We start from the raw sequence: 24,882 nt of genomic DNA, 5'->3' as shown, positions 1-24,882 counted from the left end.
CTTAGCAACAACCGAAAACATCGGCTTCACCAACGCTGTTCTCAAAACTAGAAGTCAAAACACAGCACTGCACCAGTTAACACAAAGGAAAAAAACATGACTGCTACTGCTGAACCCAGGACAAACTTGCACCATTACAGTTCAAGCTGAGTACCCAGGAACTGGTTAATATCATTTCACATCTACATTCCAATATCAGTACTTTAAGTGCAGAGAATTACACACTATGAGAAAGATAAGACATGCTATGTCTGTGAAAACTCAAAAAAATGAAGTACAGAATAAGGGAGCACAACATTAATTGATCTAGATTTTTGCCAGTTAATGGATAGTGCCAAGGATGAGTTGAAAAATGTGTGTTTAACTCCTACCTCAGCCAGAAACTGACTGTGTTGACCTAGGTAAGTCAAAAATCTGTAGCCTATGACCATGGACTACATCTATAAAACGTGATTCTCTGCCAGAAGGGAACTCTGAGGTCATACTTACATTCCTTAATTTCAAAGAGCTCTAGAAAGCAAAAGTAGAAATCGGGCACGTAAGAACTTTTATGAATCTGGATCTATGTTTCCATAGCTTTATAACCAGAAACCTCCAACAAGACGTAGGATATTATCCGTGACTCTCATTTCCCAATATTGCAATTATGAATTGCCTTCTGAAACTATAGTCTAACTTCAAACAGCCTTCTCTTCAGAAAATAATATAACTGAATCAATAAGGAATAAACTAAAGAAAACAAGTATACAAAACATAGCCAAGAGCAGAAAAACTAAGAGGAGTCAAGCCTATGCAAGAATGAAGGCTTACGTTCCTAAGAAAGAAGTGTTATTTAGTCCGTTTCAGAAACATACTTATTTTTGCCTCACCTTTAGAGAATCTTCTCTGATAAAAGGACTTCTTTCATTGTTGGACTGAAATTCTGGAATGGTCCTCATTATACCCTCAAGTATTGATGCGTTGCCTTTGAGAAATGAAAGGGGAATAAATGAGGTTACAAAAATAGGAAAATTGAATAATTTTTAAAAATGGAAAAATAAAAAGGAAGTGCAAGTAAATTATATTAAAATGATATATATTTGAAAATAGTAAAAGCATAAAAGTAGAATAAGGGTTTTTATTTTTTTTAAAATGAAATAAAAAGCCTGTTCAGGTTAGAAGAAGCTTCTCTCACAACTAGTATTACTAGATAGTCACAACTGGTGTCCAGATTTGCTAAACAATATATCAACATGTTTAAAGACTGACTCTCTGCTTCTTGCTGTTGAAAGCTTTGCTCCTGAAACAAGTTTGTGGTTTTTTAGTAGAGAAGCAATGTGCAATAAACAGGAAGCTATATTTATTATTTGTGCTGCTATCATTGTTTCAGAATCCAGATCCAGGGCTTCAACCAGCTCACCCTGAACAAGCTCAATACTGGAGTCAGACAAAATAATAAGTGAACAAATGCTTCCTGAACCTTCAAATCTTAACTAAAGAAACACCATATCCCCTGTTTACTATTAGGTCTTTATAGCACCTTGACTTATGAAAAGGGTATCTTTCTAGGTGTGTGGTTTTTCTATCATGCCTGGAAACCCAATATTTACCCGCTAGAAAAGATGAAGTATGCTACCAGAAACTTGTAGTTAAATTACTTTGTATTACAAAGTAGAAATTGCAGTGTGGGTTACAGGAGAGTCAGTGTTCTTGAAATCACTTAAAGACATTCTTGCCCATCTGCATGTCCCACCTAGAAGTTTACTTCTTTCAGGAAGTGAACTTCTCTATGAATCATATGTTTCAGGAGGCATCAGGTGGGCGAGATTCATTCTAGCTCCTGTGAGAAATTGATAGATATGATTTAGAACTCACAACTGTAGTTTCTGTTTCCAAACTGTAATCTGATGTGTTAACTGGGTTGAGGAATAGCATTCCCATTTTTGTAAATGCTAATTACTAGTACTAGAAGGTTTCAAAAAGCATTCTCAAAAAAGGCAAACAAAGCAAAGGCTAAATATCAACAAATCATTGTTAATACCATTTAAATATGCAAGTAGACAATTTGGACAGAAGTTCTCTTTCGTCAGAAGGAGTTTGCAGTCTAGTCAATTCCAGTTTCCAGTTTTAGCTTCTAGCCTACAGCTCCTGACCTAAGCTTTATTGTGCCCTTTTAAAAAGGAATTTTCCTGAGCCATGTTGCCAGCTTTAACTACTGCTCATCTCTTCAGCCATCTAAACAGAAATTCATACTTGTATGCAATTCTTAAAGTAAGTCCACTAAATAAACCCAGCTATCATAAATGTACATTGACATTAAAGGTCTCGGTTTTCAGAAGAGCGGATGATGCAGACTATTTAAATTAGTGTATTTAATTAATTTCAAAACATAGTTATGTCTATACAGATGACAAAACAAGGTTACCCTATGAAAAAATACATTCAGTTCTGCTCTGAAGAACTTTGTGGCTCAGCAGTCAACATGAAAAATGAATTTTCTAGGATAAAACAAAAGGACACTCACTTTCAGCTTTCATAAGGAAGCCAGGTTTTTTGACTGTCAATTCAGGAGGTCCTTCTGCCATGGGTTTAGGAGACTCTGTTTTCTTAGCCATCTTCTCTTCTTGGTATTTGACTTCTTCCTCTTTCACCCATTCTTCAACTGAGTTGACCACCAGCTCGAGATAGTTCCTGAAAAGCACAACATTCCTCTATTTATATAATAATACACTATAATACAATTTTGACTCATATGATTTTAGGTCAAGCAAGATCACTTGGCTTCTCAGTTTCTTATACAAATATTACTCTATAATCTTTGAGAGAAGGCTTGTGTTTGAGGGGGTTTCTGTTTTACTTGAGAACTGGTACTTTTGCCTGCTTTGCTTAGTATATCTTACTGTTTGGGTTTTTGGTTATCCTTTTGCAAAGAGGTATTAGAAACTTGTCTTCCAAAGAATGCCTGCTCCCAGAGAAAATCCAGGAAGTCAGAAAACATGCAGACCTTCAGTTAAAGAAAAGTTCAGACTCATTCTGCTCCCCTCTGCTTTACCACCAGGGTAACTTATTTTCTTAGTTACTCTTAAAATCACAGAATCATAGAATGGTTTGGGTTGGAAAGGACCTTAAGATCATCCAATTCTAACACCCCTGTGAGGAAGGGATGCCTCACACTAGACCATGTCACCCAAGTCTCTGTCCAACCCAGCTTTGAACACTGCCAGGGATGGAGCATTCACCACTTCTTTGGGAAACCCGTTCAAGTGCCTCACCACCTTCACAAGGAAAAACTTCTTCCTTATATCTAACCTGAATTTCCTCTGTTTGATATGATGCCTTAATTGATACTGTCTTTTAGAACACACTTAATTTGTTCAGCAACTGAGGTAGAATTCTATTTAATTTCTAGTTCTTCTTTATCTGTGTGACAAGAAAGGTGTTTGGAAATTGTCATCCAAATGCAGATTAGAGAATCAGAGCGCTGTCGCCTGGTGTAAATGAAGAATATTCACTCTTAACAGTTAAGCTAAAGAGAGCACTGAATACAAAACAGATCCAGTTTGCAGCTGGTATCTGTAGTTGCACTGTGTCATCAGCCAACGGCGTCTGAAATGACTGCTAAAATAGTTCATGGTGAACAACTGCTCCTAAGGTACAATGAAGCCTAGAAGTCTCCTATGCAGTTGCTGCTCAACCCCTTGGTTTGGAGTGTTACCATAATTCTTTCAAGCAAAATTCTTCATTTGTGAAAAAATAGAAGGGGCTTTTAAAGAATGTGTCAGATGCAGTTGTTGTGTCTTCATAATGGTTTGCACTTATAAATTCAAGATGATTCAATTGTATTCAAAAGCTCTGTACTCATTACAGTTTTTGGTTGTGAACATGTAGGCAGCGCAACCAGTTCTGGACCTCATGACAGTTTCAAAGCATTTATTGCAGCATTATGTTGTTTAAGAGGATATGCACAGAGTGGAGATGTATATAGTTTGTGTACAGCTTCAAGACACACAAGTCCATCCCAGCTTCTGCAATACAGGTGGAACCTGTTCTGCCAGACTTACATGAAGAAATTGTTGGGGCCAAGGTGACCCTGCTTGTATCTCAAGAAAAAAGTACAAGCTCTAAAAACAGAGGTGTTGAAAAGAAAAAGCAAAACTAGGCTGCAACCTAGAGTTGCCAGTACTGGAATAACTTGAAGATGAATATAGGTTATAAATAAAAAAGTGATTATTCGCATGGAAAATATTTTAGGGCAATGAAACAGTCATTCAAAGTCAAAAATACATGTTCTATTAATATGTGTTCTGATGTCACTACTGCCAATATCTGACTCAGAATCATTTCTCAGAAAGGATGATTCTTTTCCAGTAACTTGTGTAATATGTTTACTATGAAACAGTAAACAAATGTCATTAAGATTAACTTTGAGCAAAAGAATAGTTTTGATAATGTCTGAATTCATTTGGGTTCCTGATGGAGGGGCCACTTATCCTAACCAGAGTTGAAATGTTCTATACACACGTACCACTGCAGGTACATGTGTTCATGTGTTTGGATCCTCTTAGTAGTATAACTGGATTTCACATGCAGACTCCTGCTGCCTGCTCTTTTAACAGTACAGTTCCTGAGTTCTACATGAACTATGGGGCATGATATCCATAGGGAAGGGTAACTGAGATCACCAGGAGCAAAAGCTGCTACTTTTGCATAAGATAAATATCTTAAACCAAGATACTTAATTCTCCCCTTGCATGAAGATTTGCTGTAAAGGACCCACTGTAACCAACTGATTAACAGGTAACAGAAGTATATTCTAGACAGCAACTTCGGAACAACCCCACAGAGTGGGTCTGTGGTCTATAAGATGTCAGAATAGGTAAGAAACAAATAAACACAGGCAGAGAACTCCTAACAGAGAGACAGTCAAGCAGTGTTTGTTGTGTATCTGTAATTCTGTTGTGGTGGAAGTGTAACTCTTAAATATATCCCCAAAATTAGAATTACAGTAATTTTAATAAAAGGAAAAATCAGTAAATTGTTACTAAACTCATCGAGAGCCAGTTATTTCATACAAAGATGGAAACTAGTAATACTACTGCTTAATCGAGAAATAGGGTTTGTGCCTGTTTCTGGCAACTCAGCAGGATCTGGAAGCTACTTGCATGCAACAGCTTGAAGCACTCCAGGTATGTAAAGACTGTCTTGCACAGAAGTGTTACGTTGCTTGGAAACATATGCTAGCAAATATTTATGATACTTTGGAAATCTGAAATGATCTTTAGCAAAAAGGTTGACTAAGGTCAGAAAATGTGCTGATTATTTTTGAGAGGAAAGACAGGTATAGATGCCACATAACAGATCAGCAGGAGATCCCACAGCTCTTCAAAGATACTAAGCAGCATATAGAGCAGTGACACTGAATATTTCTATGACAAAAGAGCAAAGTGTAACCTTCTTGTAAGCTTTCATGCCAGTTTAGAAGCTTCAGGAACTCCTTGCTGCTTTGAAACAGAATTTGACAAAGTGTCACTGAACAAAGATGGTGTGCCCAAAGCAGAAGTTTAAGCCTTGTTTCTACTGTATGTGGAAGAGTAAGAAGGAAAAAGCATAGAGCTATTTCATCCTCAACTGAATTATAATGCATCTACCAAAGTGCATGCTTCATTCCTTTTCTGGATGTAAATTAGCAACGTTTGTTTTGCAGGTATCAAGAGCTCTTCCCATTTCTCAATTGGCCTTTAACTGGCTATTTCAATTCCCTTTCAAGGTAACCAGCCAAATTGTTCTAAGACTCCACAGATGAAGAATTGTGTTTTGAAGAGAAATGCTTCCTGAGGAAGTCTGGGTCCTCACTATCTGCTCCTACAGACAACACAACAGCAATATGCCCTCCGGATGACAAGTTACTCAGTGTATGTAAATGCTGAGTGACATGTTAGATACACTGGAGTATGTGATCTGGCCTCCAATGTCTGTCCCAAAAGGGTATGGATTTCCTGTGGGTCTCATACCATCTGTGTCAGCCCTGTGCACATATCTCAGATACACCAGGTATTTAACCTGGCAACTTGTTCAATGCTCCCAAACCCAGTAAGAATAGCTGGCAAAGTAAAAAGCTCTCAGCTTCAGAGTTTTGTATAACAGACTTTAAGACCACTGTTGATTTGCCCAACAATCACAAAATAGTCAGCATTTTCTCCAAGGAACTTTGTGTTTCTGCTGGCAAATCTCTTCTGGCCCTGGTCCCAGACAATGCTAATCACAGTATCTCTTGTCATGGCAAATAATTTTAGTCCAAGTGCCTAGAAAGCTAAGATGGACTCACACAATGTTCCCTGACTGAAAGACAAGACATGAAATCTAATACAAAATATGTCTTCAGAAAGTCACGCTTTGCCTCTTTAGCACTCAAACCTGTTCAAACATCCAGGTGCCAACAAAAGTTTCCATGAAAAAAATCTCATATGCTGATAAATGAGGGATGCCTGCAGAAAAATGGGGTATGGGATGTCCACTGGATAATTTGCTGAAATTCTATTTGATAAATCAAATTTAATAAATCCATAAAGCTCCAGAGTGACATGGTTAAAGATAGCTCATCCGTCTCTCCACGGCATTGTAACTTCTTTACATATCAGTACATGGACACACGTTCTATTTTCTGTCAATTATTTAGCATAGAAGTTGGATCCACCTCATCACTTATCATTGTTTCAGATCCACATCACCATTTATATTGCTGTTTCAGTGCAAAATGAATAGGTCCACTGACAAAAGGTCTGAGCAGAGACATCAACCACTCACATCCTTCCAACTGATGACCAGGGATTAAGAAGAATGTGGTATTCTGTGAAAAAAGGGCTTCTAGCATTTCTCGAAACATTTTCCCAGTACGCACACCCAGTTTGTGTATACAGAGATAAAAAAACTGTTAAGTATATTCTTAGACAGAGTTTTCTTTTCAACCTCCTTCACCTGAAGTGTCCTCATCATAATTTTCTTGATGTTTTGTTCAAACCATGACAGGATATCCCTGCTATGACTCTGCGTGTATGTGTGCATTACCTCTCTTTTTATAGTTTGCAATAATGCGTCACATGCAGTTACTGCATGGACCTCCTCACTCAGAAAAGCTTTGTCTCAACAGAACACTTTTTTGGTATAACACTGCATGACATTTCACATGTTTTCTCATAAATGTGTTACATTGTGATATCTTTTACTACCCCAGCTTCGCCCCAAGCATAGCCATGGAAGCTTTAACTAAAAATGACTGAGAATGAGGTAAGTAAAAACAAATACAATAAATTACCTGAATCCAACATTAGAATGCAATGCAATATCCCAAGTCTCTTGGCACAAACGATATTGATTCATGGGATTGTGAAGAACCATTAACAAAGAATTATCTTGGGTATAATAAAAGGAATCAATACATCTATATTCTTGGGATGCAGTATGAAGAACCTGGAAAGGAAAGAAATAAAGGTACTTCCTCCCTGCACACAGTAGCTTTCAGCAAAAAGTGTTTCAGAACTCTGCCTTCCTATAAGATGCATGCAAAGCATTTGTATTCCAGCAATCCAAAGTGTTCAGGTAGGTGGAACTGAAACTCTGCTATTCATATTGAGAAGGGGCAGTCACTATGGTCCACCTTCTGAGACTGCCTATGAATGAGGAAGTTTGGCTAAAAATAAACAAATACATTTAAGTATTAAAGAAATGCTTAAATTTCAATAATAAAGTGCTTAAATAATAACTACTAAATTAAAACAAAGCTAACATATACCAGGTAAAATGAAAACAAATTTACTTTTTTCTTAGCTTGGTTAAGCTTACTTGCTATTCAATTTGCTATACTCTAACCTGCCTAGCTCTGAGATTTACTGTGTTCAAAATCGGTGTTTCACTCTGCTCTGTACTGCCCCATCATTTGCAATGTTTACTTTGTCTGCAGGCTGAAACTTATTCTATAGCTAGAAGAAAGCTGCCTTTTAAACTAGTATTTTTACAGAACCATGTAACTCCAATAAAATGGAAATAACTCCATATCAGTTAATATTCTTTATAAACATGAAAACTTTAACAGCAGCTGATGGAAAAAATATGTTCAGATCTGATGTAGTATAAGGAAGTATTCTTATAAAATGTTATTTTCTGTTGCAATGTTTTTTTCTGTTGCAGTTATTTTCCATCAGAATCTTTTGACTAGATTCCCTAATTATTGACAGTTCAGTTAGTATTAGATATTTATGTTGCATAAGAAGGAATTCCCCATGTACTGAAAGACATGGCAAGACTTCAAATTTGTGATACTAACGTGGTACTGAAAATGTCCAAGCAGCCTTTCTTTCACCCATCTATAGCATGGGTCAGGATCAAATAAAAATTGCAGCATATAAAGCTCATGGCAGCACAAGAACTCCACTCCTCTCAAGAGAATGCTTCCAACTTAAGCCATTTACACTTGAACTTATCTTTCATACATTTCATTCTTTCTGAAAGATGAGTTTTAGTCTTTAGCTTGAAAGATTTCTATAAGTGAAACTTTTGTAGCCCTGAAAGGCTGAAGCACCATTATAACAACCTTTTCTATTTGCCCATAAATCATACACTGCATAGGTATTTGCAAAGTGTGCTTTCACATACACTGTGCTAATGAGTCCCATAACTGCCAGGGAGGATCACCCCTAAGGGCAAGATCATTTTGTGTCTATCACATGTTTAGCTAAAAGAGTCACTACCAAACAGGACAGCTGCATTTGGCCAGGCCAGGAAATAAAACCCATTACAAGCAAAAATTCACAGAAGAAGCTGAAAGGAAAAATGAGGGCTGGTAAAATGTAAAAGGGATAAAACTGGACCAATTATCTAGCAAGACAATACCCTGTACTTCACAACTGATTTCTTTGTATGGCATTCTGAGGGATGACTGTACGGGTAAGATTGTCAGTTCACTGATACCTGAAGAAGAATATGTGGTTGAAAATGCTCATCAAAACTCCAGTCTGTCAAACAACGCCTCTGTGTCTTTTTGATCTCTTCTAAGTTTGGTTTTAAGCTGTAATTTTCCAGACTCACCTCAAAATACACCAAAACAAAATGAATACCAACATTTCAGTGACAGTTGTATTAAAACAAATGTAATCTTGTAGACTTACTAGACAGCATCCCATATTATATCACAGTTAATTGCATAATGCTGCACATGTGTAGACCCGTATGGCACTATTACTCCCAAAGGTTTTTGGTCTTGGTTTTTTCTTTTATGGCAAACATAATCTGAATATTTTTATTATTAGGTTATATGTTTTTGAGTTCTGTAAGCAATTACAAATATTTAAACATGTCCTATGAAGTCATCTTGAAATTGCTATATTTATCCAGAGCTGTATGGGAGACAGGTGTTTCTGAAGATGCCAAACTACAGAGTTTACTAGTGTGATACATCTCTCAAACTCTCATGCTAGTATTTGACCCCTGGTATTCATTGAAACCAGTGCAGAATTGCCATTAGTAGCTTCACCAAGACCTATCACCTCAGAAATCAAAGTGATTTTATAGTGCTTAAAATCTATGGCACTACTTGTCAAACATCACAAAATTAACATTTGCATGCAGCACTGCAAAGGAATCTTCAGTCCTGGCACTGAACAGTATCTTCTGTTGTCTTACACTATAGAACACAGTTTATTCCATTCCTCACACTTGCCATAGCTAAAGGAGGAAAATCCGATTCTTTCTTCAAAATAGGATCAGCCAGACTATCTCTTCCATCTTTGCCATTCATTTCTGTATGTCCTGGAAATTGAAAGCAGAATGTTAGGAAGTGCTGCAGGAATTTCAGTCCTTAAAACTGAGGTCAGAATGATGCAATTTCCCTAGCCTCTGTAATGAGACTGCCATCAACTTGAAGCTGTCTTTTACGACACTTACCCCTATAAATGCATGATCATCTCTGCTAAGCTTCTTTCCTAAAAGAGTGCTTTAAAACCCAGGAACAACAAGTGCCAGACATCAGGGACTGTAGTGATAGGACAAGGGGTGAGGGGTTCAAACTGAAACAGGAGGTTAGATATAAAGAAGTTCTATACTGTGAGGGTGGTGAGGCACTGGAATGGGTTGCCCAAAGAAGTGGTGAATGCTCCATCCTTGGCAGTGTTCAAGGTCTGGCTGGACAGAGCCTTGGGTGACATGGTGTAGTGTGAGGCGTCCCTGCCCATGGTAGGGCGTTTGGAACCGTGTGATCTTAAGGCCCTTTCCAACCCAAACCATTCTGTAATGCTATGAATTATCATTATTATTATTATTAACACTATTAATTATGATATTAAATATCATTACATATAGCATATTATAATTATATATAACATATAGTGATATTATACCATTGTAATATAATTAATTTAGTAATAACAGTAGCAGTAATAATAAACAACACTTCATAAAGCCCACTGAAATCGCTCCCTTTATCTGTCTTATGCTGACCATACACAGTGAAAACCATTAAAAATACCCTGAGAAGTGTGCTCCAGATGACGGACCATTTTTCTACATACTACCTGAGAAGCAGTAATAAGCATTCCCTTGCAGAGGTGACATAAAAGAAAGCAAAGTCAACTGCTTTGATATTTTCACCTCTTTCTGAAAAATGCAAATTTAAACCTTTCAATTAATTCGATTTATCCTGTTCTGTAAGCTACTTGACCGAATATTGTTTCTGCTGAGGATCTGACCAGTCATTCCATAGTTCCAATGGGCACCTGACATGAACAGGATCTCATAGAGACTTTAACTTTCCTATTCTCATAATTCTAAAAACATAATTTGCTTTTAGTAGAATTCTTTAGGCCCTGATTTAGGGCAGAGATTACTAATACTCTACAGAAATTCACACATACAACAGAAATAATGTTCCTGGGAAAAGATACCCCAGAAAGAACTTGTTCATAATAGGCTTGTAACCAGCTCAGCTTCCAGACTTATACCTGCTTTTCTAGGAAATTTACTGACTGCCTTTAGAGGATTTAAGAAATCTGAAAGCAAACCTTTTCTCTTCCTAGTATTTGCTTTTGTGCTGCAGAAGTGTTGAAATGTTGGTGGCTATGTTTGTAACTAAAATTATTTAGTATTGTAACTAGTATAAAAGTCAAATAAACTAACACCCAAAAAAAGTTCATGAAATTCAGAAGAGAGACAGATAAGCAGGATTATTTTTTGTCTACTCCAGCCTTCTAAGGAAAGGATCCCATCTAAGCTGGTTGCCTAGACATCTATATTAGGAAAGCATGGGCAACATAATGAACCTAAAGGTACAGCCACTTAAATGAACCTAATTTCTACTTTTCTTGCATCCCAGGAAAATAATCACTTATTTTTAATGTTGCTTCTTGTCCAACACTGTTCCTTTAAGCAGGCCAACAGCTTTTCATTAAGTTAGAATCTGCAGGAGAAAATGCAGAACTCTGAGAAAATTGATCCTTCATTGCATACAAGAAGTTTACCACATCTCTGCTCCTGCTGTTCAAAATGTTCCTATTCTAACATGAATGGTAGTTACAATGGCTCAAATGCTGAAGATATGCCAACAGCGCAGACTGGAAATGAAGTAAGAGAAGCTGAGGAAGTTGAAACACAGCTCAGACGTTCTCTATGATTTTAACTTGCGGGTTTTCAGATATTTCTGGCCAAATGCAGACAGACTAATGTGACTGTGAAAACCGGATGTTTAAACTTCTATGTTACAACACCTGGTCTACCATGCTACCCTTATTCTGATTTCTTTTCATTAATCTCACTTTCTTCAACACCTGATAGATACGTTCCTCTTCCCCTGTTACTTCTGAATTTGGCCTCAAATTTTGGATATCAAAACTCTACTGGATTAACCTACATGTGGAAGAACAGTGAAGCCTGGAAGAAAAAAGTTACAAGGGAAAGGTATGTATGCATGGGTTATTACAATGTATAGCATACCTTCTTTTTTTTTCTTTTTTGTCATTTTCAGCTTCTTATATCCCTCTCTAGAGTCCCCATGTGTAAGTTATATGCTCATTGCATTTCTTACTACTCATTCACTAGTAATCATCTAATTAACCTGATACATAGAATCACAGAATGGCTTGGGTTGGAGAGGACCTTAAGATTATCCAGTTCCAACCCCCTGCCATGGGCAGGGACACCTCACACTAGACCATGTCGTCCAAGGCTCTGTCCAACCTGGGCCTGAACATTGCCAGTGATGGAGCATTTACCACTTCTTTGGTCAATGGGTTCCAGCGCCTCACCACCTTCACAGTACTTTTTCCTTATATCCAGTCTGACCTTCCCCTGTTTCAGTTTGAACCCATCACCCCTTGTCCTGTCGCTACAGTCCCTGATGAAGAGTCCTTCACCAGTGTCCCTGAAGGCCGCCTTTAGACATTGGAAGCTGTTCTGAGTTCTCCATGCAGCTTCTCTTCTCCAGGCTGAACAGCCTCAACTTCCTTAGCCTGTCTTTATATGAGAGGTGTTTCAGCCCCCTAATGCTTGTTACTGACTTCGTAAAGACCAGGCTGCCATCATAACTCACAAGAGCCTTTCTTCAGAAAGGTATTTAAGCATGTCTTCAGTATGACAGGTCTATAAAATATCTTTGATGTAATAAACCATAAACCAGTTTTCTAGTACATACTTTTCAACAAATATAATTTTAGAAAGTTGCTTACACAAACTGTTAATGTTGTCATATAAACCAGATAGCTTTAGTCTTTACCTAGTATTCCTACATAGATACTGAAAGTACAGACTATACAATACTTGAAAATTCATGTGGGGTTTTTTCCTGGTGATTTGTACTAGGAAAAAAAAACAAACCAAACAATAATCACTGCCCTGCAAGAGCAAATGACATGGTAAAATAAATAATGGAATCAAATATTTCAGGAGTAATGTAAACAGATGGTTTTTTTTCCAGAGCCTTTTGGAGATTCCCCATTAAGCTTCTTTTCCATAAGGAAGAGTTGCCTCAGCTGTCTTGCAAACCTGGCTGTATTATCCCAAGGGTTATAAGACACTTCACAGTCACCTCCAATCATAGATCCAGAGCTCTCCAGGAGACCAGAGTCACTTGGCCCAGTCAGCCTCAGGCTTTCAAAAGTAAGCACTCTGAAGGCCCTTTCTACTTCAGCCCGACTCAGAAGTTCTATAAAAGAATTACAACCATTAACTGAAAAAGTCCTTATGGCTCAGCAAAAGATAAATAGAAGACTATGCAAGTGTATTGTTCTTGGCAACTCTGCAAAAGCCAACAATAATTTCCTTAACAGTATTGGATCAAATTAGATGAGCTACATTTTACACTGCATTCAAAGTTGAATGCTTCCAAAGTGCAAAATGATATGCTTAACTTTTAATCCATCTTAAATGAAGTACTTCCTACGTCTGAATACCTCCTGGCTCATTAACTTTCTATAAATGATGTTGGTTTTAAAATACTGAGTAGACTTTATCGACCAGTTAACAACTGGTTCAGTTAATGAAAAGTTTTCCATTATCATATGGTTTTTCATTATCTGCAGCTCTCAAAACAAATAATTTTTCTGTACTCAGACAAGATTTTAATTTAATTTTTAATAAATTTTTATTTTAATAATTTACACAGAAGTATGCAAGGTGCAAAAGGAATAATAAATCCTATTTATGGCTGTATGCATTGGTGTCCATATAACAATGATAATCATGAGAAGCACTGAGTTTTAATGAAGGTAGATCAGTGCCCAAATCATCCAAAGAGCATCTTCAGTTTGAAATCTTTTCCCTTTATGGTCAGTTAAACAACCAAGCATGTCACATATCTTGAAAATGTTGGATATCTCCTATTCAGATCAGCCACCTTCTTGCTAAAAGCTAAATTAACAGTTGGGAGAGTTTGGCCATATATTATGGTCCAATGATGACCATCAAATATGATACCCATCAGTTAGCATGCTACAGCAATACAGACTACCTAAATAGCTCAATATCCAAAATGAACACACCAGTAACTAGAAACAATGCAGCGAGTGCAAATTAATCCAACACAAGGGATTTCAGGACTGAATAGATGGAAAAGTACCTTCAAATCCTATGCCTTATATGATGGCATAAATGTAACCAAAGGGATTTGGATGTTTGTGTTTCTTAATAACCTAAACCTCTGAAACTACCTAAGGGTATTTATGTAGTCTTCGGGACTGTTTCTCAGCGTAAGTCATGGTGGTATGCACACTCCAAGAAAAGGTGACTGCAGAAGTGATTACACTTGAAGAAGTGAATGTATTCTTGGTTTGATAAAGGGACTATTACAGAAGTAACTTCATTATTGACACCAACAGCTTCCACCAAATACATTCTGAAAGCCATACTCAGTGCAATAAAAATCTTCTGAGATACATGTGCATTTTACTTCCTAGGATCAAAATAGTGATAACAGTTGTAATTTATACAACTTTTTTCCCCCTCAGATTCAGTAAGTGCTTGTATATTTGCGAATATAAATAGATAAAGAAGTTCTAACAGACTTTCAGCTCTTATGCAAGATTTAATACTTGTATAGCCTTTCCCATTAACCACAAAACTGAGGTTTAAAGTTAACCCTAACTTGGGTAGTAGGTTAAGATATAAGGAAGAATGGGAAAATGGGAAATTCTGCAAAATGTTTTAGAGAGGTGAAAAAACTTGTCCCCAGATTCCTGCTATTTAATAAGGTGATCAACTAAATGAGAAAAAAAAAAAGGAATGTTTATCAATGCAAAAGATAATCTCTTTACCACTGGTACAGTAATGCATGAGCTTGTGAAGACTGGCCATGCGTTTAGGGTTGTTTTCAGTTGAAGGAAGGTTTAACTGGATAAGTTCTATAAGAGGAAGTTTATCCATCATTTCCCGCTCAATCTTTTCTGGATTTAAGTTCTCCTGGACCTGGAACAAACCCCAAAGTTACCAGAATCAAAGTAAACTTTCACACTAGTGGATTTCTAAAAATTATGTTTGAATAAGGAATTCTTTTTATAGTGAAAGACATAGGCATGTGCTTAAATCAGCTGGACTTACATTTGAGCATGTGCTCACAGTGTGATTTTGAATTATGGTGGCAGGTGTTTTAGGCAGAAAAAAAAGGAGATACATAAGAGAATAACTTACGGCATAACTACAGACATTTGTTAGAAGGCATCTGCTTGTGCTACCTAGACTAAAAAATTCTGGAATACAAAAACATATACTGATCTATTCAGACAGGCAGCAGGTCCCTTCCATGTATCTTTCAGCTGGTCTGTGCAACTTCTCATGGTAACGAAGTCTGTAAACTCATTTACCAAGTCTGTGACAGCATCATCCCTACACATTAAGGATTTATCTAAAAAGGTAAATATAGATACCAGTAAGCACTGGTATCTTCCAACTTCATTCTTTTTAGTATTAAACACTTTACTTTTAAAATTAAACAATTTAGTATTAAACACATTTTAATATTAAACACTTTTTTTAAGTACCTTTTTCTTGGACTGTAGCTTCCAAATCTTTTTCCTCTATCCACCACTCATTATTGTGCTATCCACTCCTCATTGTGCTATATCCTGAACTTCCTCTTCAGCAAGTATATCATACGCATCAAGTATATGCCTGCTAAGAGCATCTCTCTCTGTGATTACTCAGTCCTGCCTTCTGCTTGAATGCCTCCTCCAATGTATCAAGCTCAATTTGCTTCTGAATACTGTTATAATTAATTGTTGTCAAAGTATTTCACAGAGAATTTGTAATTCATGAAGCCAGCAGATGCTCCTTAACTGTGAAATCTAGAACTGTTTTGTCTTCAGAGTATCGTCAAAGTTTAATGGCAAAACTACACCTTGGCTTGTTTTGGTTCACAAAGTCTGGAAACTGTTACTTTGCAATAATTCCAAACCTTGCAGTCTCTGAACATTTCTGCCTTTGTTAGAATTTGGCAACATCTTGGTTATACACTATGCTTCAACTATTAAGCCAACCTGAATACACTTATCTTCACTAACAACCTTTATGTCTTTTCTCACATTTCTCTACATCTCAGTATTTAATCTAGTGCAAATGCTAAATCACTGTTGGAAAGTTAGTAACGAATTTTCCAGTTTCACCAGTGTTTAACTACAGTAAATCAGAGTTCTGTAGTATCTTTCATCTATGCCAAAAGCTAAACATTCTTATTAATAATGCCAACAGATCACTGAAATCACTGTCATGCTCTGTCTGTGATGTGTCCTCTGTCAGTGGCAGTAACTCATCACTTCTTAAGCCGGCTAAATATGTTAGTGTGTCTATCTCAGGAGGAAAGAATGTAGGCTACACTGCTCTGCTTTGGAAAAACAGCATCTTTTTTAGTGCATTGAGTGTTTACAGCCTGTGGATTTTAGAACTGTTTATATATGACAGGTGGGACCATACCTTCAGCAGATGCAACCGCTGAGCCAGGGTATCATGGCAGTTAAATAAGAGAGGGTACTCTGGGGTGACAGGCTTTTCTTCACTGTAGTTAGGTGAAAAGTAGTCATATAGATTCTGTTAAAAAAAAAAAGAAAGATGCGTTAAACACCAATAATGAAATTTGCCATTTGAGGAAATGAACCAAAGACAACACAAACCTTTTTTTCACTTTTAGAAAGTGAAAGAGAAGGAAGAACAGAAGCTATGTGTTCTGCAATGGTATGATGTAGCCCATCTGCCCGAGGCTCTGGTACTACCAGACTAGGTGGCGTAAGGCCCTCTTCACTTGCGATAACCTGGCAAAGATGACAGTTGTTAGCTTTCATTACAGTATGACTGCTTCTTAACTTAAAACCACCAAGTAGACCTGCTTATAGCCAAACAGACAGCCATAAATTTTTGCCAGGACTGTAGCAAAATGCAACTTTCCGTGTTAGTTCCTGCCCAAAACAAAGATTATAGAAAACAGAATATTTTCTCCTATTACTTGCTTTCGGAAGAGTAAGAAGAAATGTATTTCCAACTTGAAATGTTAATGAATACAGGCAATGAAAAACTGGTTGCGTATCAGGTGTTGGACTTATTTTGGGTGTTTTCACCTGGGTCCATTTTCAGACTGAATTGGAAAAAGTAGAAAAAAAAATATGAAAAAAAATAGAGGATTGTACTGAAATTTTCTTTCTAAAAGGAGGAGGATTTCCAAATCATGCTGTAGGGCCCTGCTAACTCCTAGCTTGTGCCTAAACTCAACAGAAGTCAGCTCTGCCTAGCATGAGCACCAATATATGCCATTTTAATGTTAGGCTTTCCCTAAGACCTTTGTACTGAGTAAAACAGTGCAAGTTCACAATCACCAACATTGTGGCAGGGCATCAGGACATGAAAAATAAATATAATGACTTTGCTAAAAAAAAAAAAATAAAATTACTTTTTTTCCTCATTTGGTTATATTTGACCTGTAATCTTGGAAGAAAATAATCTTAGAGTAACACTAGATATACACAGTAAGTACACAATACAAAAGAAAACCAAAGATTTCACTTTTGAATTGTGATTCCTTTGTATTGAACCACCTTGGTCAGTGCCTCCGGTCTCATACTTTTGGCTGAAACAGATAGATTTATTGATCTCTGATCAATTCATTATACCAGGTCTAAGCAGAATTACCCACAGGAATTATAATGAGAATATTCTCACCTGTTCCAACATGCAGTTCAGCATTAAGGGTACAGAAAAGTATTCCTCAGGAATCAGACTCAGTAAGTCATTGTAATACCTCATGTCCACAGAAGTATCCAAAAAAGAAGCTGTTGTAATAATAGGTAAAATATTATGATCTATTTCTTCAGAAATACCAATTTTTATTACCAACCAGTTCAATGTTCAGACAGTTTTTCTTGGAAAGGCTAACAAAATCCACCCCTATAGAGCTATCTATCTGACTGTGACTAGGAACAGATAGAAAAAGTGATTTCTAAAAAACTTAGTTATCACCACTGCAGTTTCTGGAGACTTTCAGAATGTATTCACCAAGAAACTACTTTCACAACATTGAGTCATGTCTTCAGCTTATTGTGCAAATCATGCCAAGGATTTGTGCTCAGGTAAATGACATAGTGAGCAGCTACAGATGAGTGCTTTAATCCTTTAGACATACCCTGTGACAAAGTTGGTGTTGGAAGAATTTCTCCCGCTTGCCCTTTTTTCTTTGAAGTTGTAAACTGTGATGGTGATCGTACCTAAAGGAACAAAAATAAAGATAAAACCTATCAGAAAGAGTAGAACAAATGAGGACTGAACAAATAGATGGGAGAAATCAATGATCTTAAAGGTCTTTTCCAACTTAAAAATTATTTGATTAATTTAGCTTTGGTTTCACTAACCCTAGACCAGATGCTAAACTTCTACACAGCCAATATTAGGGGAGAGAAATCCCATTTAACTCTCAGCTGAACAAGACAGTGAGAATATAGTCTTATGAATGCCTTAAATGAGCTTTCAGTAGTACCGCTACAGACGGAGTAAGCCGATTTTTCCGTGCCCCTAGTACATGTCCTAATAAGCCACTTTCTTCTGCCCACTGAAGCTTTTGTTTACCATGAACAAAATAAGGAAGCTGATCTTGCACAGAACTAAATCTTGTTTTGACACTTCACAGATCTGCAACAGGACATGGTACCTCTGCGCAGGCATGTTGAGTTTTGAGCCCCAAGAAGGTGTCATCATAAGCTATTAAAGGAATTTTTACACCTGTGATACTTTATGCCTGTATGAACCTTTAAATTTCCCTCTTCCTGTTTTCCCAATGCTTTTCTTCCTTCCCCTCTTCCCCATTCTTTGCGATTTTAAATGCTGAAGTAGAAAAATCCCAATTTTATTAACAGAAAATTACATATGAAGTGATGGTCCAAGGGGAATTTTTAAGTGCAGAATTAAAGACGGGCATTTCTAGCCTACAACTAGTTATTCTTGACAAGTAGAGAAGGATCCTTGCCTCAAATTCACGTGGTTGTGTCAATTTGCTCTCTGATAATGCAGGCACATTAGTAAACTTGGTGTTTTCCAAGTAGTTACGATGCTGTCTTCTCCAGTCCAGGCAGTCATACATTAAACAAGCAATGCTTTCAAACACCAGAGTGCCAAATGCAAGCTATGACAGAAAATCAGACACAAAGGATGAAGTTTGCACACAAAAGTATCATGTAACTTAGCCATGTAAGTCCTTAGCTCTCTAACCAGCAAATCTACAACTGTTTAAAAGTCTTGCAAGGGATTTTTTTTTTTTTCTCTCCACTAATTCAAAATGTTTTACAGAGTTATTCTAAGAAAAAAAGGCTTCCTCATTTTAATTTTATTTCAGCTATAATATAGCTGCTCGCAGGGTATTCACCAGTAGCAACAGCCTGATATGATGTGATGATGGGAAAGGTAAACAAGATAAAAAACTTCTTTTCCAAAATAGGCTGAATATTTTAACATGAAATCAATAATATGCTGATAAGTAATGTTGTAAGTAGCAAGCCTACACATTTCCTCAATTGAGGCATTTTTAGTGTCTGCCTTGGAAACCATTCTGGCTTTAGCCAGACTTAGTTCTGATCCCCTCGGGATCAAGTGTACTTCCTGGTTCACCAGATTGTTTATATACAGGATTTAGTGTACAATAAATAAGTGTTAAGAGGACATCGTCTACCCTTTAACCCTAATAACATAGACCACAAATAGGGGAGGTTGAATTATGGCATATTGCTTTATTCTGCTTTAGCAATTCGTATTTTTTTACTGCTGCCGTTGTGGATTGAAAAATATTTGACCCTTTACCTCACTACACTTGGAAACCTGGCTGGAAACAATTCCTACTGCTTCACTTTCTCTTGCAGTGCCCAGTAATAGTCCTGACTCAGCAGGTGATAATGAGTAATATGCCAGAGCCATGTTTTGGGTTGGACAAAGCAAAGAGGTACTGGGTATGCTAAACCAGCATCTTCTGTCAAAAAGGGTTCTCACATTCATTTTAGTTTGGTTTCATGTGAATATTCTGAAATACAGTAAATTGACCTACTGTTATGAGGACAAAACTGTAATTTTGGTGTTATTTTATACAGACATCTGACTCTCCAATGATATCCAAATTGGGTCTATGTAAAGATGCTGAATAAATTTAGTATCTTGAACTGTTTTAAAACTCTGCTACTGTGGTCTACAATATTAAGAAACTCCAAGTCAGGTATTTTTATGCAAAGGACTCTTTGTGAATACATGCTGAATAAACTTATTTGATACAAGAAAATAATTTCTGATCAGGATTACAAATATATTAGTTGCACTGGTTCTGTTTCACAGAAGGCTAAGGTAAAATTCCTGTAATTTCTAAACTGTCTTAAATGTTACAAACCCCAAAGCATGCCATGTGTTCTGAAAGCAGAATCTACTGACCAGCATTTCCCTGTCAGACCAATCAGGGGGAAAGGCACTCTCCTTAACTATGTGATGAAGTCTGGCAACATCAAAGAGACTTGATCCAGGCTTTCCACTGTTCAGAACTGGTTCCAGGTATTTCCAAAATGTTTCCAGATCTTTGATAGCTTCACTGTTCTTTCTTTTCTCCGCTTCTATAACTAAAAAGTGCAATTATTAGATAAATCACAGTACAATGCCCTTTTACACAAAGCACAAATCTTATATTAATATATTTAAGTATAGGGTAAGCAAGCTTTATTATTATGATTTTATTGGTGTGGAAGCTGGAGATTAAGGTACAGTATGACTATGGACAGAGAACCTAGAAGTTGTATGGTTTCCTGATTCACTGCATAGTAATGATCAGTTATCAAAGATGCTCTAGATACTGCAAAAAAAGAAAATTCTCTCTTGACGCCAACCTTACAGTCACACTCTGGAATCTACTATAGCCTAATTTGAGAGACATAAAGACACCAAACTTGCAGTGACTTGCTTTCATTTGGATTTATGGGTGCTCAGCACTTCCAAACTGTAATTATGATGGCCAAATACCTCACTTGTGTATTTCCAGTGGCCCCAGGGGTTTAAAACAAAACAATTCAGTGAAGCCATTCCCCCTTGTCCTGTCCCTACAGGCCCTTGTCAAAAGCCCCTCTCCAGATTTCTTATAGGCCCTTTAAGCATTGGCAGCTGCCCTAAGGTCTCCCTGGAGCCTTCTCTTCTTCAGGCTGAACAAGCCCAACCCTTTCAGCCTGTCTCCAGCCCTCTGATCATCTTTGTGACCTCCTTTGAACTCACTCAAGCAGGTCCACATCCCTCTTGTGTTAAGGGTCCCAGAGCTGAACACAATAATGCAGGTGGGGTCTCATGAGAGCCCAAGTCTTCCTCAGGGCTGCTCTCAGTCCATTTTCTGCCCAGCCTTTATTTGTGCTTGAGATTGCCCCGACCCATGGGCAGGACCTTGCACATGGCCTTGAACTTCATGAGGTTTGCATAGGCCCACTTCTCAAGTGTGTCAAGATCTCTCTGTACCCCTTCCCTCCAGTATGTTGACTGCACCACACAACTTGGCGTCGTTGGTGAACTTGCTGAGGATGCATCAAATCCCACTGCCCATGTGGCTGACAAAGATGTAGAACAGGATCAGTCCCAACACTGACCCTGAGGGAAACCACTTGCCACTGATCTCAACTTGGACTTTAAGCCATTGACCACAAGTCTTTTGAGTGCAACCATGTAGCCAATTCCTTACCCACCGAGTGGTCCATCCATCAAATCCATGCCTCTCTCCAGTTTAGACACAAGGGTGCTGTGCAGGACAGAGTCAAGTGCCTTGCACAAGTCCAGACAGGTGATGTCAGTCACTCTTCCCTTATCCACCAATGCCGTAGCCCCATCCTAGAAGGCCAACAAATTTGTCAGGCACGATTTGCCCTCAGTGAAGCCATGTTGGCTGTCACCAATCACCCTTACTTTCCATGTGTCTTAGCATAGTTTCCAGGGGCATCTGCTCCATGATCTTGCTGGGCACCATGGTGAGACTGAGCAGCCTGTAGTAACCCAGGTCTTCATTTTTTCATTTTTTGAAAAATGGGAGTTATGTTTCCTTTTCCAGTCAGCAGGAACTTCACCAGACAGCCACAGCTTCTCAAATATGATGGATAGTGGCTTCTCAACTACATCTGCCAGTTCCCTCAGGGCCTGTGGATGCATCTTGCCAGGTTCCATAGACTTTAGCACCTTCAGGCTCCTTTAGATGAGTTTGAACCCAATCTTCTCCTACAGGCAGTTCTTCATTCTCCTTGTCCCTGCCTTAAGTATATTTTCATCCTGTAAATACTCTCAGAATGAATTAAAGTCTTCAAGAATCACTAGGATGTGTCAGGTCACTCATTTCCAGCAGAAATGGGGAAAAATTAATTGCATTTTGTCAGGCTGAGAGATTGATCCGAGTTTTCTCAGAAAAGTTGAATTAGTAGTGGTACACCTACTAGACTGTTTAGAGGAACAGAAAATTAACAGTAGGAAAGGGTACTAACAGTGCTTGACTTGTTAACCACAAAATGAAAGTCATTAGGGGATGCAAACACTTGGGAAGGAAAAGGAACATGAAAGCTATGGTCCCTAATCCATGACTGATGTGTATTCATGCTAAGAACAACAGGAACACTGTAACAGAACAGCATTTACAGGTTAACGGCTTCCTGTTTGAAAATTTCTCTGTACGTTACAGAAATGATCAACCACGATCTATTTTTTAAGTCACTGAACTATGAAGTACTTTAGTTAATAACTGCTCCAAGGCACAATCAACTGTACCTGTATCAATGCAAGCAGACATTTGTCTTAATATAACTTTAAAAGCCTCAAAGACTCAATAATATTCCTACTCAGACTACTCCAATACTTTACTAACCTCACCTATGGAAAGCTTCTACCTGCTCCATTGTATTTCCTTGACTGCAATTCAAACACTTTATTTTCTGTCCTAGCCTTTTACAAACTTCAAAACTTTTATCATTTTTCCACTACATCATTCAGCCTTCTCCTCTTAAACTTAAAGATAACAATTCCATTTTTTTCCTCATAAGTAAAATTTTATAGATCCTTAATAACCTTCTTTTCCATAATTTGAAGTTTTTGTGATTGGCACATATTTCATACAAGGTCTTACCTCATCATTGATTTGCTTGATCAGATTACTTCAGGTATTTTTAGGATATATTCTAATTTATAATCTGGAGATTTGCATTTGAACCTCACTCCCTTATTCTAATACTCATGACAATACCTAATAATACCAGACACAGCACAAATTCCCTTGAGTTCACACCATGCATCCTATTTGAGGGTAAAGCTTTAAAAGTTACTTTAGAGAGGACAAAGTTTTTGAATGAGACTGCACCTACTATAGATTTATTTTCATCTATACCTACCTTGCTTACTGTGGGCTATGTGAAATAGCCTTGTTAAAATCCAGTTATACAACACTGGCTATTCCTCTGCTCAGAAGGCCAATACTTCATTTTGTAAGGAAATTAAACTTGTCTGACATGATTTGCTCTTGAACTGCATACATTAGGTGTTACTCATCTCCTCATTCTTTTTTTAAGTGGTTATAAATTATTGTTCCAGTATTTTTCCAGAAACAGAAGTTATGCAGATTACAGAGCCTTGGCTATTTGTGCTCCTTCCTCTCTTCCTCACAGCTCTTTTTTCCACTATCTCACTTGCTTTTTATGAGTTCTCAAATAGAAATGAGAATGGCAGGCAAATCTTTAAATAGAATACCATGTAAGTTAATCTGAATCAGTTGATCTGAAAAGTTCTCTACCTCACCTAAGTAGCTGTTATTTTACCTCTTCCTTCACAACCAGAAGATAAATCTTTCTGCTACTAGCATTAATTGTGGTTACTTAAAAGTATCACCTGTCTGGAACGGTACTTATAGCAAAAACAAACCACAACCCAATTCCAACAAGAAGTACATACCAACAAGAAGTACAAAAAAGACCCCCAAACACTAGCCACTGCCAGTTTTCTCAGGATCACATCCTGGCAGCTCTTCCTCTCTGATGACCAGCTAACAAACATTTAACTTGTTCCTCCTCCTGCACTCCATTTTATGTCTTGCCATTTCTGATTTTGTGTTAATAAGCTCATAAACATATATCCTCATTCCTAGTGACCTGATCTATTCCTAATTCTTAAATGCTTTCTTGTATCTGAAGTCTACAAAGAACGCATGGTTCAGCCAAGCTATTATTCTGTGCCACCTGTCCTTTCTTAATGATGAGGAAAACTTGCATTACTACCTGTAACACTGCTTATGCAAGATACTATCATCTATAGATGTACTATAGATGTACTCTTTTTCCCCTTTAAAATTTCCTTGCAAATTTTACTTAATAATTATCTAAGTTTATTAAAGTCTTCCTGCTATTATACATACAAGACAAAGAAAAGATAGTATCACTTTGGAAATATCTGGGGGAACCTGTCCCTGTTCCTTCATCCCCAGTAGGTGTTATAAATACAATGAAATTGAACAAACCCATGCTTTCTGCTCTCTGCACTTCTAACTACTTTCTAGTAAGTCATTACCTTCAAATTTTACCATTTTTGCAATGGCAAACACAGTTGCTCACAGCTAGCATGCGCAAACACAAAGCACAGAGAGGGAGAAAAACACAGCAGGAACAGTCTTGGATATGTAATAGCCTCTTTCCTATACAGACTTTGTTCTTATGACCAGATTACCTTCAGTTGACTGTGAAGATTCTTCTTTAAGTTTAGTTGCTCCCAAGCATGTCTGCAACGGCTCATAATTCTCAGAAGAAATTCTAATTACACTCGAAATGTTAACTCCAAGCTCAAACATCACAAGCAACAACTGAAGGTTGTGGAAATCCAAAATTATAAAGTAATGATGGGCACCATCTTCTGGTTCATCATCTATTC

The 24,882-nt window shown here is 37.5% G+C and overlaps 1 protein-coding gene across 1 annotated transcript in view; it reads right to left on the bottom strand.

The window, feature by feature from the left end:
• The window catches only part of SPAG17 (sperm associated antigen 17), a 104,787-nt gene that overhangs the window by 47,180 nt on the left and 32,725 nt on the right, over positions 1-24,882 (bottom strand). Inside the window, exons 6-19 of the mRNA XM_061454195.1 lie at positions 24,682-24,876; positions 20,395-20,576; positions 18,953-19,108; positions 18,116-18,197; positions 17,656-17,765; positions 16,617-16,754; positions 16,420-16,533; positions 14,769-14,919; positions 13,046-13,162; positions 9,686-9,780; positions 8,944-9,060; positions 7,292-7,446; positions 2,504-2,670; positions 870-964 (exon numbers count right to left, since the gene is read on the bottom strand). Coding sequence (XP_061310179.1) covers positions 870-964; positions 2,504-2,670; positions 7,292-7,446; positions 8,944-9,060; positions 9,686-9,780; positions 13,046-13,162; positions 14,769-14,919; positions 16,420-16,533; positions 16,617-16,754; positions 17,656-17,765; positions 18,116-18,197; positions 18,953-19,108; positions 20,395-20,576; positions 24,682-24,876 — 1,874 coding nt within the window. The remainder of the gene's footprint in view (positions 1-869; positions 965-2,503; positions 2,671-7,291; positions 7,447-8,943; positions 9,061-9,685; positions 9,781-13,045; positions 13,163-14,768; positions 14,920-16,419; positions 16,534-16,616; positions 16,755-17,655; positions 17,766-18,115; positions 18,198-18,952; positions 19,109-20,394; positions 20,577-24,681; positions 24,877-24,882) is intronic.

This window comes from Pezoporus flaviventris, unplaced genomic scaffold (assembly GCF_033815535.1).
Source record: "Pezoporus flaviventris isolate CSIRO_AGI_PZ_B2104156 unplaced genomic scaffold, CSIRO_AGI_Pfla_v1 ptg000015l, whole genome shotgun sequence".
Taxonomy (NCBI): Eukaryota; Metazoa; Chordata; class Aves; order Psittaciformes; family Psittacidae; genus Pezoporus; species Pezoporus flaviventris.
The sequence above is the reverse complement of the archived record's forward strand: the minus strand, read 5'-3'. Positions and strand labels throughout refer to the sequence as shown.